We start from the raw sequence: 15,858 nt of genomic DNA on the forward strand, positions 1-15,858 counted from the left end.
GCACTATAAGCACAGTCTTAGCTGTCCACAAAGTTCATATATTAGCCAATGTGAGAGCCTCTCTTGGTTGTTAGAGTGCGGTAAAAGTATACGTGGGGCAGATAATTATAGTATAGTATTAGTCCAACTATTGATGGTGGGTTCCGGTAATGTGCTGGATCTCCATTTTTAAGTACAATAAACCTCAGATTGTTGGAAATAACTTCGTATTGCTTAATTAAATATTGATTTCCGAATATGAGATGCTGCAGCAACACTTTCAATGTTAAAGTGTCTGCAAAAGTGCAGGTTTAGAGGCTCTTCTATCACTGCAATGGTAGTGAAATACAAGAGTCTAAATAATCAACAGGATACGTTTTATGTGAATGAGGGACATAAGGCTCTGTTGTCCAGGACAAAGGCAGGAAACAGCATCTGGCCTTCATCAGTAACGGGTCATACAGGAAATCGCTTGCTCAATTAATAACAAGTTACATTCCTTAGAGATGTGGAAAGATCTGCTATGTGACATGAGTAAGTAAAAACCCTCCAAAGGTACCTATCACAGAACAGTTCAATTCTGAAACGCCAAGCCAGCAGATAACAAATAGACCATTAAAGACTTTTCAGATTTAGTTTTACAACTTTGCTATATACTGTAGTTTATTTTATGTAGTATACCATCCTATTGTGTCCTCTATCAAACAAATAAATACATCTTGTATTGTACAGTATCATATAAATTGTAAGCGCTACAACATTGTATCACTGACAATATTCTTGGCAAAAGACCCTGGCTGATTTTACTTCTGCTTTCTCGATCAAGCTGGAAAATGTGGAAACAATGACACTTCTTTTGTTTTATATTTCTCCTCCTACCTCTCCAACCACAATTTAAGTTCAGATAAAATGTGTCAGAACTTAACATTTTAAACTTCTAACTCTTGATTTTTATTCCCCCAGAGGATACGGAGTGAAAATGTATGCATGCAGGAAGTAGACAGGTCAGGACACAAGTTTGCCAATGGACTTGTCCAGAAGACCTTTAATGCTCGAGAGTTGAGGAAGATCAGAAAAAACAACACGTCTTTTCCAAAGAAAACAATCTCTGCACCTCATTCCTTCAAGAATATTAACGTGATTTGAGCTCAATTTAGATTTGTAAACCTCAAACTTCCTATCACAGCCAAAAATCTCTAATTTGAAACACATTCAAGCTAAGGGCTTCTCTTACATGATAAAAAAAACTTGTCAATTCAGCTTGGAGGATGATCCCCAAAATGTCAGCATTAAACCATGTTCAAGTGACCAGCAATTCACAAAACTACGGCGTGTGACTTTTTAGCCGTAATTTGACTCATCAATAATGGGGTTCACTTTCCATAAAACAGGAAGTGCTTAATTTTTAGGTGCTGAAATTTTTTTATAGAGAGGTGAATATCTGAATGGTGCACAGGAACAAGGAGGAACCCCAATTCCCTCCAATGTTACAATATAGAACAATTTGTTCCCAGCACTCAAAATAGAATATGTCGAAATAAGAATTTTTACTGATATATAATGATTGTTCAAGACAAACAACACATATCCATGGTACGCAAATGACTGCTATGGACTAAATGGCAGATCAAAATCACATACTCCTATGTTACATAATGCACAGAACAAAAATCCTAAGTGGGGGAAGGGAAACGCAATAGGATAGACAAGGGGAAAGAAAAGGGGAGGGAGATAACAGGAGAATAAGGGGGGCAATGTTTCGGGGCACCTAGCCCCTTCTTCTGGCCCGTTCCCTTAGATCAATCCGATCTAGGTACTTCCCTTACCCCTGTCACAAACAGGTGCTCCCTAATAACATGAACAAAACATCAATGGATACAAAAAAGGGTAATGTCCATAAATAGATATCCCTCAGTGGGGTACTATAAACACCAAATGTATCTGGCACTACCTCTAGAAGAACAGGCTGGACCTAACAAAATGCAATATAAATTCTATGACCACTAAATCAAGTTAACGCAAACAGAAGTGGCATTATGCTAATATATGAATATACCACTACTGATATGAGCACAGACTATAACAGACAATTGCAGTATGAACTCTAGAATTTAAAGCAAACCTGAAACTGTCTCATAAAATTGCAGTAAGGCACTCTAATACCAAGAAGAAACAGTAATCTCTGAGTGAAACAACATAGAGCTAATGTACTAATTGCATGGAGAACCACTGGACTACAGTAGATAATGTGGCAAGACCCCCAGAATAACAAACAGTCTCCAAAGTCCTAGAGAATGTCAGACCAGATGAGTAAGCTGCCAGCTGCGAACTGCAGGAGTATGTGATTTTGATCTGTCAGTTAGTCTATAGCAGTCATTTGCGTATCATGGATATGTGTTGTTGTTTGCCGTGTACAATCTTTATAGATCAGTAACAATTCTTATTTCGACAAGCTATTTTGAGTGCTGGGAACAAATTGTTTGTTCTATACTATCCATAAAACAATTTCAATGAAAACACAAAGTCAGTAGTGGATACTTCAACAATTCCAAATGTTAAAAACAAAGTATCAATGACATTATGTTACAGTGTTAATACAAAGAAAGTATCTGGTACTGCGGATTTCAATGTTTCAATGATTTCAATATTTTACACATGTATATATTATTTATTTTTTTGAGAAATCCTACTTTACTTTCTGCTTTTACTTTGCATTCAGCTTTTGCACTTCACATCTTCCTACGGTGTTCGTCATACTGATACATAACTTTTATATAGATTTATTCAAGTTTGTCTTTGCTGACTGCCAACATCTCACCTGCCACCCACACCTAGCAGCTAAGCTGGAAACTCATGCAGGGTCCTAAAGCCCAATGTGCCATAAATGCCAATCTTCATAAGCATCCCGATTTACTGTACAGTTTCACAAGCATATGGGTTTCATAGGGGCTTTAGAACAATTCCCATCATACACTGGCGACACACTTTATTCGAGCTCGGCTAGTCCCACGAATTCGGGTATACCCGGGTGTATTGAGGTTTGTGACTGTTTTCTGCCCGAGTGCATTGGGTTATTTTCCAGGCAGGGATTGAAGCATTTTATTCCCGCTGGCTGCAATACTGCACAGTATATATATATATATATATATATATATATACTGCATTACAATTCATGAATTTATGCCATCTGGTAGACACGCGAAGCATTGCAGCCTATTAAATCCTAATCATTATCATTATCATTTAACAGATCAGCCGCCCGTCAGCCAGGCATGAACCCAGGCTGGGAAGGCAAATGCAACGGGGCTTGTCAGAGGTGAGGAGCGGCGCATTCCAGGTACATACTGGGTATTTGCTCGAATAAAGTGTGTCGGTGCAGTATGTCAAATTTGATAAAGAAAAAAGTGTCTAACCCATAACATGTCTGACTACTGTGAGCCCCTAACCAATATTACTTCTAAAGACCTTTGCTACTGACAGTTATAAAGTAGTGCATTGCTCATCACAGCAAAAGGAAACAGGATACCATAGAATATACTCTCAATATTCAAATTGGTAAAGCAACCGCTCTCCCACTATACCTTTCTCCAGTAACATTAGGACATACACCTATGTTTCTGTCCGGACCTATAATATTCATACTCTGTCTCTAAATACTTCTCGGCCATCCTTACCTGAAGTCATATCAATGAGTTGCTCTCTCTTCTGCTGCTTCTCCAGCCGTTCCTTCTCTGCTTTCTCCTTGGCCAGTTTAGCACGTTTCATCTTTTCCTCTGTTTCGCGTCGCTTCTGGTTCTCTTTTAGGACTTGCTATACAAAGAGGCCAAAACAAATATGTCATAAGTAAGAAGTTGCCAAGCCTACACTTTCAAAGCACTAATGTGAAGCGCTATGTACATTAATGGCGCTATATAAATAAAGACATACTGTACATACATACAAAAAGAAGCAGCTCTCACAGGAATAAAAGCACTCTAGGAAACACAGAATTTGAGCACTGAAAAGGTTCATTTAGGCTGCCCGTTGCATAACCTCAGACCCAATTTGATTCTTGGCTTTCATAATTAGGATAGCCTTATGTCAAGCTGAAGCATTTTGGAATCCCCTTACTGTATTGGCCTTTACCACTTCTGATAAGGGGCCATTCGACAAATCCACCAACCTTTCTGTGAAGTACTTCCTCATATTTCCCCTATGGCTGCGCTTATAGTGCCATAACCGGCAACAGCAACGTCATGCTGCAGTCGCTGGAAAAATCAAATTGACTTGACTTCCAGCGATCGTGACCAAGCCGTCGCGTCGCTTGTACTATAAACGCACGTGATGGTGGCAATACATTTGTTTTGCCGCGCCTTCGCTATAAGCGCGGCCTAAGTCTGTCACCCTTAAGCTACAAAACATGACCTCATGTTCTAGCACTTCTCTCTCTTTCTGAAATATACTTTCCTCCTGCAACTCGTTGAATCTCTTTATATATTTAAAAGTTTTAATGATATCCCCCATCTCCTTTCCCTCCTCCAAGCTGCACATATTGAGCTAATTTAGCCTTCATGATGTAGGCCATGTACCATTGTAGTAGCTATTCTTTGCACAATCTTTAATTTATGTGCCAGAGCCTATTTCTAATCCAAATGGGGAAAAGGTAGGTGGGGAGGGGGAGGGGAAGGGAAATTGGTCCTGCTCAGCTAAAGAACTGAACTTTCTGGAGTGGTGCTATCTGGGATAGAAACTGTGAGTATATGGGGAAAGAGAGATCCCATGTGATGCACTGAACTCCACTAATAGTTAAACATACCAATTTTACTTAATTTGAAAACACAAATTCGATTAAAACCTAAATTATAGCGCTTGCCGTGCTAGATTAAAAGAATATCTCGATTTGAATAGGAAATACTCTTAAACCAAATATATTGGTCTCACCAGCTTAATTGCCTTCTGAACACCCTTTCAATGCCTGTGGTTTTGAAACCCAATCACCTTCATTTGGGTTCACAAATGATATTGGCATGTAATGAGTACACCTTCCAGTGTATCTTGGATAGGTTCAATATTGTCTGTATTGTATATCACTTCTAGTAGGTTCTAGATCTGGCCCTCATTTTGGTAGATTAATTTGAGATATATAAGTATACACATGTATAGCTTCAGTACTGCATGTACAAAAAGATATTATCTCAAGCTAGTCGGTTCCTGATCCGGCCCACATCTTAGTTAACTCTCAAGAGGTGAAGACATATACATAACTATTGGTGGAGTTGAGTGCATCACATGGGATGGGATGGGATCTCTATTTCCCCCATATACTCAGAGCCCATTTATAAACAATTAGCATACACAGGGTAAAAATAACATGTTGGCATAAAGCAAAAAACCAACATTTCTGGGTAAACTAATCCCTTGATGCACACAAAGTCCACAACTTAGACACAAGCCCTCATCATTGGGTGCAAACTTCAGAAAACTACAATGTTGATACAAATCGGTCTGCAAGAAAGCACTATGGAAAAAATAGAACAACGTTGCCCAAGCTTCTGCAGCCAGTCCTATTTGCCATGCATTTCAGTTAACTCACCAAGAACATGTTACGGAAGTTGTGCAGGTCTAGGAAGAACTCCTCAATGGTGACTTTCTTGGGGTCAAATACAAAATATTCTCCCAACTCTTTAAACAAGGTCTCCATGTTGGAATGCATCATGCACAGCTTGTTATACTGTTCTTGGGCATCTTTGACAAATACGTACCTTAAAACTGTCAAGGAAAGTAAATATCTTGTCCCACGTGGGCCAAATAAAATAAGCACCATTGCTCTACTTCAGAATTGGAAGTGTAATTTGCACTATGGCTTATATTTAATTGGCTATTTCCATAAGACACTTTACGGCCCCATTCCATCTTCCGGCACCAGAAAGCGTCTCATGGAATAGCACCGCTTAGTAAATATCGGTCTATATGTTTACAAAATTGTTTACTTTTTTGCTTTGTGTTAAGTGAATCAAAATATAATATCTGCAATATAGGTTATTAAGTGGGAGAGCACAAAAGGAAATAGAAGGGTAACAAACTGAAACATGTAGAGCATTTCAAGCACAAAGGAGTACAGTAGTAGCATTTTGCTGGTATACATACAGATGCAGCATTATGGTTGCTCGCAGTGCCACCCCTAAATCTGCGGCAGCACCGTGTTTTATTCGTCCGTGCTCGCCGTGTCCCAGTAAGGAGACTTAATAATCCATCGGGATTAACACAGCGGGGGTCCCAGGGTCTGAATGGGACTCGCGCCGTTTGAATCCTACCGTGTTGCACCTGTGTGTGAGACGCGCAGTAACAGTGAGACTAAATCGGTCACTCTACCTGCGCGCCTCTAACAGGCGATAGCACAGCTTTTATTTTAATAACAGTATTGAAGCAGGGGGTCTCCGGAGCTGAACCGCATTAATTTCAGTTCCAGGGACCCCCTGCTTCCCGAGTTACATGGGGTCCAGATATCTCCGCCATGTTTAAATCCCGCCGAAGCCAAAGAGATCTCTCAAATGAGCTGATTCGAATGCAGAAATTAAAATAATACAAGTCTTGCCTTATTCTGAATAATGGCCCCAAATGGAATTCTACACTTGCAAAAAATACTATTGGGTTAACTGTGTATTATAATTTTTTCCCACATAATAGAATTTGAGAGAAGGTGAAGTTTTAATACAGCTACAGATGATTAAAGGATATTGTCATCTTTTCCACAAACTTATCCTTATCGTCTTCTGCTGGTGGGAAGGTTTCAATGTCTCTCTGAAGGTCTGAAATCTGCTTTTTCATCTTCTCCAAGTTTTTTTGCAAAGATTCAGCAGACACTATAATAAGAAGGGAACAAAGGCCAAAATAAGACTACACTAAAGATAGGTGCAAATTATAGCTTAAGGAAGCACCAAGAAGTTCACAGCTCTGAGACAAGACATATGGTAACAGACAAAAGGTGAAAAATACAAAAAAGCAATATTTCGCAATTATGGACAAAAACACTGAAATTTCCTATAATAAATCTGAATAAAATGAGTAAAACAGAGAAGGGACAAAACATAGCGTAAAACTGCTGGGTAACGTCAGCCTACACTAAAGACAAAACATACACACTCTTAGTGACTGACTATAAAATGAATTTAATAAAAATGAACTGTGTCAATAAAACAAAGACCACAGAACTGACGATGGAGGACAGCTGGACAGTCGGTAAAATCAAAACCCTACTTACAAGAAGCAGGGTGACAACGAGCAAAGGTGGATAGAGGCAAGTGTCCAACCGACATCAGGAAAAGTTCCAACAGAGCTCTAGTCTATGACGTTGGTGCTGTCGCCGGAAAAGTCTGATGTCAATCACGGGGAAGCGCCGGTGGGGGAAGCAGGCTCACTGGAGTACTGGATGAAACTGCAAGTCCTGCAAAGTACTATAGGCAATCCAGAGGGTGACTAATAGCACCCGCCCTACGCGTTTCATAGAACTAATTCTACTTCCTCAGGGGCTGATAACAAGATACATATGGCTGATTGTTATCAGCCCGAGGAAGTAGAATTAGTTATACAAAACGCGTAGGGCGGGTGCTATTAGTCACCCTCTGGACTGCCTACAGTACTTTGCAGGACTTGCAGTTTCATCCGGTGATCGAGCGGCGAGGTTTGTGTACCTTTTACTTCACGGGCACACGCGTGCGGGCGCGCACTAGCTGCCGGGCGTAGAGGAGGAGCAGTGAGGGTGGAGGAGTAGCTCCACACGGTGTTGGCGTGAGTACTCCAGTGAGCCTGCTTCCCCCAATGGCGCTTCCCCGTGATTGACATCAGGCTTTTCCGGCGACAGCACCAACGTCACAGAGTAGAGCTCTGTTGGAACTTTTCCTGATGTCGGTTGGACACTTACCTCTATCCACCTTTGCTCGTTGTCACCCTTTCTTGTAAGTAGGGTTTTGATTTTATCAACTCTGGATGACCAGCTGTCCTCCAGTCAGTTCTGTGGTCTTTGTTTTATTGACAGTTCATTTTTATTAAATTCATTTTATAGTCAGTCACTAAGAGAGTGTATGTTTTGTCTTTAGTGTAGGCTGACGTTACCCAGCAGTTTTACGCTATGTTTTGACCCTTCTGTTTTTCTCGTTTCATGATCTGCAAGCACTTGTGCTTATCCACTGAAGATCTCAGGACCTATCACCATTGGACATTATTTGGTGCCAGGTTATTTTGTTGTTTGTTCTGATTCTCTCTGTACAGGGCAGTAGTTACCACGCAGCCTATTCTCATGTAAGAGTTTATCACTGTTTAAACACTTATTTATTGAATTATAGACACTTTAGCGCTTTTTCACAGTATTTTTTCGATTTAATAAAATTAGTGATATTCCATTGATTCTGTTGGCAGACCTGTCCAAGTCCAATCATAAAAAAGCAAGAATTGAACATTTGGGACAAAGAGTGAAACCTATTGGAACAGTTAATTTAACAAGCCTGTAAGAGTGCGGTACCTCTGCTGGCTTTTTCTACATGAACCAGTTCATCTGGGAACTTCAATACATCAGGGTACTCCTGTTCGCAGATCTCAGCCAGGAAATGTAACAGTGTGGTCTTCTGGTCGGCTGACTTTGTATCTTTCAGCTTGGGGAAGGAAAATAAAAAAATCACCAGAATTAACTGAATGCCTGTGATGGCATCTTCATTAACGTTCATTTAAACAGTTCTTTAGAGAATTTAGATGCATTTCATTAATCCCAATATAAATATTTATTTTAAATGAGCTGTCCCACTTCAGGAACTCTTGCTCCAGTTTTTTTTTTTCTTTAACAGGAAGCATGGGAAACATGTTAATTTCAGCCTTGGGAACGCCCCGACACTTGCAGAAGAAAGTAACACCACTACTTTTTTGTATTTAAATTCCCCATATCACACGGGCTAATAGGAAGCCACAGTGGATGATGTTGCCTCTTCCTATTTGCCCATGTGACACGTAAACCTGCATTTTGTTTCCCCCTAAAGGGGAAAGCACCAGGCCTACCTTCAGCTGTAAGTATCCCAGGAACCAAGGTATCCCCAGAGCTGAAAATATTAAGTTTCAACTCTGGGGACCCCAGCTTCCCATCCATGTATAAAAATAATAATGTCGGAATGGCACCTATAACAAATACTGCATACACCGTTGCTGTGTTATACTAAAATGTAATGTCATTTTCGTAGGCGATTAATGATAGAGGTCATTCTATACACCAGCAAACTCCAAAATGTCTACATAATTGTTAAAGCATTAAAAAATATATTGTCGTCACCGAGCCATTGTTGGTGGTAGAGTGTTCATTTATTAAAATGTTACAAGTTAATTATCTTGTTTACTGATCTTTAGGTAATTGGACATATTTCTACAGGAAATTAGGTAGGTCTTTTCGTTCGTGGGTGTACTTTGCTCCATTCGACTGGGGTTCTTTAAGGCTTAAGTGTAATAGTTTCAGATGGTAGCTTCAAACGCCATGTCTCCAGAACGCGCCGGTCATCTTCTAAACCACAGAATCGTTTGGGCGCTATTTTGTTGATGAATAATTTAAACTGATAAACATATCGCCAGTATGATTGGATCAAATACAATATAGGTGGGGTTAACGACTCATCTTTTAGCTAGAGTTATTGTTGCCAAGCCAATGACTAGGATTTTTCAAAAATGAAGAGAACTTAATCTTATGGAAACTCTCACCAGTTTGTTAAATGGATCGTTTGATACATTCTGTAAGATTTGGCTCCCCTGAGAATCTTCACGATACAGGTGCGCTGACGAGCAATCTAAAACTTGCCTTGGAAAATTTGGGGCAATCAATTGAAACTGAATGGGACTGCCAGGGACCCTCGCTGTGTTAATCTGATGGGCCATTAGTCTGTCTGCAGAAATGTCACTGAAATGTTGCAGCATCTACCCAGCATGTACCTGAGTCTTGTTGGTGATAGCCCCAGATAAGTTTTAGAATACTCGTTGGCGCGGCTGTATGTTAGAACCTGATCTTCAATGTAAATATGTTGAAAAAACGTTACTATTTTATTAGTATCCCCATAAATCTTATTTCTCTGATGAACCCAAATATAATCCTATATGAAGATACTGAATAAAGATCAAAGATTCCACACTCGTGCTGTCTGATGTGTGGTGTAGGTAGAAGAAAGATCCCCTTGATGCTGGGCGCATGGTGTCACTCGCCAATTACTGCTCAACGAGATAAACCTTTGGGCTTTCTCAGAAATACGATACAAATATGCACACAGCGCACAGGGGGTGAGTACAAATATAATATTAATATCTGTACTGACCCCCAGTGCGCTGTGTGCATATTTTTATCGCTATATGAAGATACTGTATAGATTCATTTTGTATGCATTTATTTGAACCGAGTTGTAAGTTGAAGATCAAATAGAAATGTATATAAATTGTATCATGCCTCCCTCATCCCTATTATTTTTTGTATCCCTCCGCAGTCACCTTTATACTGTACCTGGTCCTCTAACCATCTCTAATAATTAATGGCAGCAATGCCTACAGATAAAGCGTTAACTGTTCCTGAAATGTCTTTAAATATAATGTATGTTCATTTAATGTAACCATGTATTGTAATCAGAACTGTGCCCAGGACATACTTGAAAAGGAGCGGTAACTCAATGTATTACTTCCTGGTGGAATATTTTCTAAATACATAAACTACTGACCACCACCAGTGTATGATTCAATGTACTAGTAATCATTATTTGTGAAGAATTGGAGGTTCCCTTTCGATGGATCAACTTTGAAGATATAGCAATTTTTATCAAGCTTGTACAGCAGACAGAATCAGCAGTTCAAATTAGGTGCCAGCCCCTGTGGGGTCTTGTCGTATGCACAAAATGGTTCTAATTTTCAATATTGTTCCTAGCATCACATGACAATAGAAATTTACCGTTGAGTATGAGAAAACACTACAAAACTGAAGGGGAAGCCCAAAATCCATATGTAGACGTGAGAGAGTAAACTCCAGAAGATGGTGTTAAGGTATCTTTGTTTAATCGAAAGGTGTCCTACCTTGCAGAGAAAACTAATGTCAAAGCCGAAAGCACCAGCATTCCTTGAGCCAGCATTCATGAAGTTCCCGACAAGCAGTGTGATCTCCAACAGGTGAGCAAAGCTTGCACTCTTGCGCACTTCTTCGCAGGCTGCTGTTACTGACACGGTGTCTGGCTTGATGTTTTCGACTTGCTCGTTGAACAGAAGTTTAAAGAGGATGGCATTGAGCCGTGGGCGCAGACGGGGGACAGAGCACATCTGAAAGTATATAAAAATTAGAGCGAGAGCATTTAGGAGAACTATACACAAATTGTCTATTTTTCTAATCCCCTACTTGATAGTTTTCAAGTTTTATCTTTTCATGAAATGTTTGTACTGACGTGAGATTTGAGACCCAAACTTTTTCTTTTTTTGTGGTTAGCTGAAGAACAGACCTTTGGGGTCACATCAGCTCATTTAGTGAGTGGCACGCTAAGCAACACTGCAACTCCAGTTCAATTCCATGCCTTGCTAACATACAGTATACTGTAATTAGAACAGCACCTGTAAGCTTTTGGATGCATACAGACCTTTAAACTATCTGAGCAGTAGCACCTGACCTATGCATCATTAAAATAGATTTAGAGAGAAAATTATCTTCTTATACCTTCTTGAGCATGATATTAGAGTAAAAAACATAATATGCACATAAAAGACCAGAAACAAATGACAAAACCTAGTACTTACCACAACTCCAAACTGCTCTGACTCCGCCAAATCATTATATTCATCCTTGAACTCAGCCAACCGATTCAACTGCTCCTGCTCTGGCAACTGCTTTACCAGATTCTAAAGAAGACAAACAGTAACCGTGTTAGAAAGCTGCATGTGTATTTCTTTAATAATGACTGTTCGAAAGTAACATTTATGTAGGGATTATTCATCTGTTTAATAGCGGAGTGATGTGATACACCATGCTTATTTCAGATACATTTACATACACTGTATATATAATAAAAAGAAGAACTTTCTTAGGGTGGCTTAATTAAAATGTTAGAAAAAGATGTTGTTTCAGACATTTAAGATCTACTCACCGTGACCATAGATTCAGTCAGAACTTCCTCGTTCACCTCTAGAATCACGTTTTTAATCTCTTGGTAGGGCATCCGGAACGAACCTAGGAAGATTGCTGAATAGGAAAAAAAATCATGACAATCAACTGTATATCTAAACAATGACAGCTGAAAACATTATACTGTACTCCTATACATGGTACTGTAATTTCTCCTTCATACTGTATTATCGTAGAAAAGGGAGAAAAAGATCTCTAACATACAGAATTTATAACACTGACCAATTAGGCTTTGTGATCTGGCAGGGTATGAATATAAATGTACAGGCTTTTCCAGTATGGTACACCAATCGGTCAAAAACAATGTTTAGCGGTGCCTATTGAAGTCAGGTCTTAGAATAGTACACTTTTTCTCACTTTAAGTCAAATTGCTTTAATTCATCAGGGAGCAGGTTATCAGGTGCACAATTCTTGAAACTGGTCATTGAAACATTTTTGTACACTAAAAATGCAAATATAGGCTTTCCAATAATAGTTTTATGTTGTCAATTAGTAATGTTGATATTGTTAACCAATAAAACAACATTACTGGTAGTCATAAAAAAACTCAATGAGAACAGTAAGCATGATTACCACCCTGCCCCACCCCCCCTCCTCCCTCCCTTAAAAAAAACCCTCTTGCACAGGGGTGGACAACTCCAGTCCTCAAGGGCCACCAACAGGTCTTCTGGTTATCCCCGCGCTTTAGAACAGGTGGCTCAGTCTCAGTGATTGCCCGAGTCACTGTTTGAGTCAACTGTGCTGAAGCAGGGATATCCTGAAATCCTGAGCTGTTGGTGGCCCTCGAGGACTGAAGTTGCCCACCCTGCTCTTGCATGCCACACAGGTACAAGCAGATTAACACTGTCCCTGCATCAGAGATAGTTATAGAAAGAGAGAACAAGGACATAGAAGTGTGGGGTGTGTGTGGGGGAGGGGAGGGAGGAGGGGTGAGAGGAGAGGGGGACAGTGATTTGGATTGTCCCAGCAAGTTAGCCGTCTTAAAATGTTAAAAACTGTTTATGTAGACACCAGGAACTGTACATAATAAAGCTTGTTCGACAATGTCATGTTGAAGATGTTGAAGTGCACAGATGGTCAAAGTGATTGTCTCAGTTATCTGCTTGCAGAATAGACCCCATGAATAATAAGCATTAAACTCTCACTTGCAGAGAAACTGTCTAAAGAAACAGAAACTGACACACACATGCCAGGTTTTGCATGTATATAGATATACAACATATTGCAGGCTGTTGGCTAAACAGCAGGTGTAGGGCAGAGAGTCCCAACGTAAATTCTGATGTTGCTTTGTCTGAGGGAATTATGAAACAAGACTTTTCAATGCACACCTGCTGCATTACAAAAAAAAAAAAAAAACTTGAGACTGCCATCCATCAATGTTTTAGTAAATCACGCCTATTTCTGTTGCAATATTTAGTTGGCATTGTGGACATTATACCGTTCATAAATAACTTATACAGTCAGGCAACATAATAAAATGTATTTATGTGCAATATTCTCCCTCAGAAAAGGATTATGGAATAAAGTTGAATTTCTACTTTAATTTAAAGTGCAGCACATGTCTTTCCATCTGGAGGAATAGAATTATTCTCACAAATTGTATTAACATATTCAGGGTTTAAAGGATCATAAATGTTTTTAATCATATGTTCATATTATAAGTGGGCAAATAGATCTATCTTTGATCTGCGCCTCTCAGAAACAGCTACAGGTTTAAAGACCTCTTCAAATTCGAAGCCACGTGACATGTTTTCCAGAAGTGGTTTAAAGCTGCACATCTACTGTTCCCTGGTCTGTGTATCCTTAAACATAAATAAATTGTTGCATTTGCATCTAACTTCTGGGAAGTTGAGTGCAATGTGGTATGTTTTACTGTTAAGCCCTGAAAATTAAAGCTTTCTTTAAGTGGTCTTAAGAGTTCAAAAGCCAAAAATATAGCTTGCAAGTTTTTTTGTATAAGTATTTTTATGTAAGCCAGGGGTGCTCAACTCCAGTCCTCAAGCCCCGCCATATCCCAGCTTCAGCACAGGTGGCTGTATTTGATTGAGACACCTGTGCTGAAGCAGTGACAGATTGAGCCACTTGTGCTGATGCAGGGATATCCCGAAAACCTGACCTGTTGGGAATGGGCCTCTCGCTGTGTTGACTATGGCTTGTAATCTAGTGCGCGCTGGTGCGTGTAACGCCGTGCATGCGGCACGGGAGTTTCGTTTGTAGAGGGTAAGCGGTGACGCGCACGGCTAGGGGACAAGGCTACGACATCACAGCGCTAGGCCGCACTGTGATTGGTTCATAGCGTCACGTGGTGCAGCCACAGCACGAAAATACAATTCTCTGCTACTTTGTCTTGCCTCCCGCGCCACCGCTCACAGCCGTGCGCGCGCGTCTCCACTGTATCAACGTCAGCCTCCCACAGTCAATTGTAATTGACGAGAGCGCACGGTAGCGCAACAGCGTGCTCTATATTACAGGCCTAACGCTCTATGCTGGCGAAATACTCACAAAGATTCTGGGCTGTCTTGGAATCCAGCACTTTCAGCTCCTTTGCCTTTTTCTTCTGCACAGTTCTTTTCTCATCACCACCTTCCTGGTCTTTTTTTGCTGGAGATAAAAAAAAAAATCAGATTATTCTACCTCTTCAAACACCTTGTCTGTAACAATTATATACACCTATAATAATATATTATCTCTAACTGTACATGCAATGTTTGTAAATTGAATCTATTACCACTGTTCATTTAATGCAACCATGTATTATCACAACTCTGTGCCCAGGACATACTTGAAAACGAGAGGTAACTCTCAATGTATTATTTCCTGGTAAAACAGTTGATAAATAAAATAAAGAATAAATAAAATATTCAGTGTTGGTAAGGTTACAAGAAATGCATTTTACCAAATGATAATGGTTTGTTGTAGTGTCACTAGAAATACGCTGTACTTAAGTGGGCTTTGGTTTAAGCCATTGCTCTGTAACAGCTATGTTCTCAAGACTATGGTCGCATTTCTGAGATAAAAACAATCAAATGATTTTGCATGAATAAAAGATGATGGTGAAGGTTATACAGCATTGCTATGTGGTGGGTTGATTGCATGGAAGGTTCCTCCAGAATGAAGGGTAAAGCATTTTCTTTATTCTAAAAGGGACAAGCATGCATTTTATCCTAGAACTTCATCTCAAGTGGGTTTAATAAGGGGTACTAATAGTATGTCCCAAATTAAAAACTGGATATATTTATTAACAGCTACCTCAGCTCTAACTTGGTTGTAGAAAATACTTTACATAAAAGCTTTTTATGGCATAGTTTCATTCCTGCGTACAATCTTTCAATTACAACAAACTATAATCTCAGGGCAGTTCCTTTACAAGTAAAATCACATCTCTTCCTCCCTTTCCCCCCGCCCAAATTCAGTGAAAACATATTGTTCAGCCTCAACTGCTTCTCTGATGGAAAAGTGAGAACACATTGTGAAAAGTAAGAACATTGTTGCCTTTTGCTGGAACGCACAAACTAGAGGCTGAAAAAAGGGGATTGATATTGAAAGGTAGCTCAAAAGGTTGACAACTGAGCAGCACCTCAATGGCATAGCAATGCCTTCCACATTACCAGGTAACCATATATTGCACTGAGGTATAATGCAACTGCAAGCTATATATGCCCTTTGTGCTCTCTGCCCAGCCAGTGAGGAGAATTCCAAACTACATTCAAGGTGGTCTGAGAAGGAAC

The 15,858-nt window shown here is 39.8% G+C and overlaps 1 protein-coding gene across 2 annotated transcripts in view; it reads right to left on the bottom strand.

The window, feature by feature from the left end:
* The window catches only part of LOC142495895 (protein diaphanous homolog 1-like), a 31,875-nt gene extending 17,105 nt beyond the window's left edge, over positions 1–14,770 (bottom strand). For both annotated transcript variants that reach the window (XM_075601990.1, XM_075601991.1), the window contains exons 1-8: positions 14,633–14,770; positions 12,093–12,187; positions 11,746–11,847; positions 11,038–11,277; positions 8,477–8,606; positions 6,697–6,821; positions 5,552–5,716; positions 3,654–3,789 (exon numbers count right to left, since the gene is read on the bottom strand). In XM_075601990.1, the coding sequence (XP_075458105.1) occupies positions 3,654–3,789; positions 5,552–5,716; positions 6,697–6,821; positions 8,477–8,606; positions 11,038–11,277; positions 11,746–11,847; positions 12,093–12,164 (970 nt within the window). In that variant the 5' untranslated portion in view covers positions 12,165–12,187; positions 14,633–14,770. The remainder of the gene's footprint in view (positions 1–3,653; positions 3,790–5,551; positions 5,717–6,696; positions 6,822–8,476; positions 8,607–11,037; positions 11,278–11,745; positions 11,848–12,092; positions 12,188–14,632) is intronic.
* Positions 14,771–15,858: the final 1,088 nt, after the last annotated feature.

This window comes from Ascaphus truei, chromosome 5 (assembly GCF_040206685.1).
Source record: "Ascaphus truei isolate aAscTru1 chromosome 5, aAscTru1.hap1, whole genome shotgun sequence".
Classification (NCBI taxonomy): Eukaryota; Metazoa; Chordata; class Amphibia; order Anura; family Ascaphidae; genus Ascaphus; species Ascaphus truei.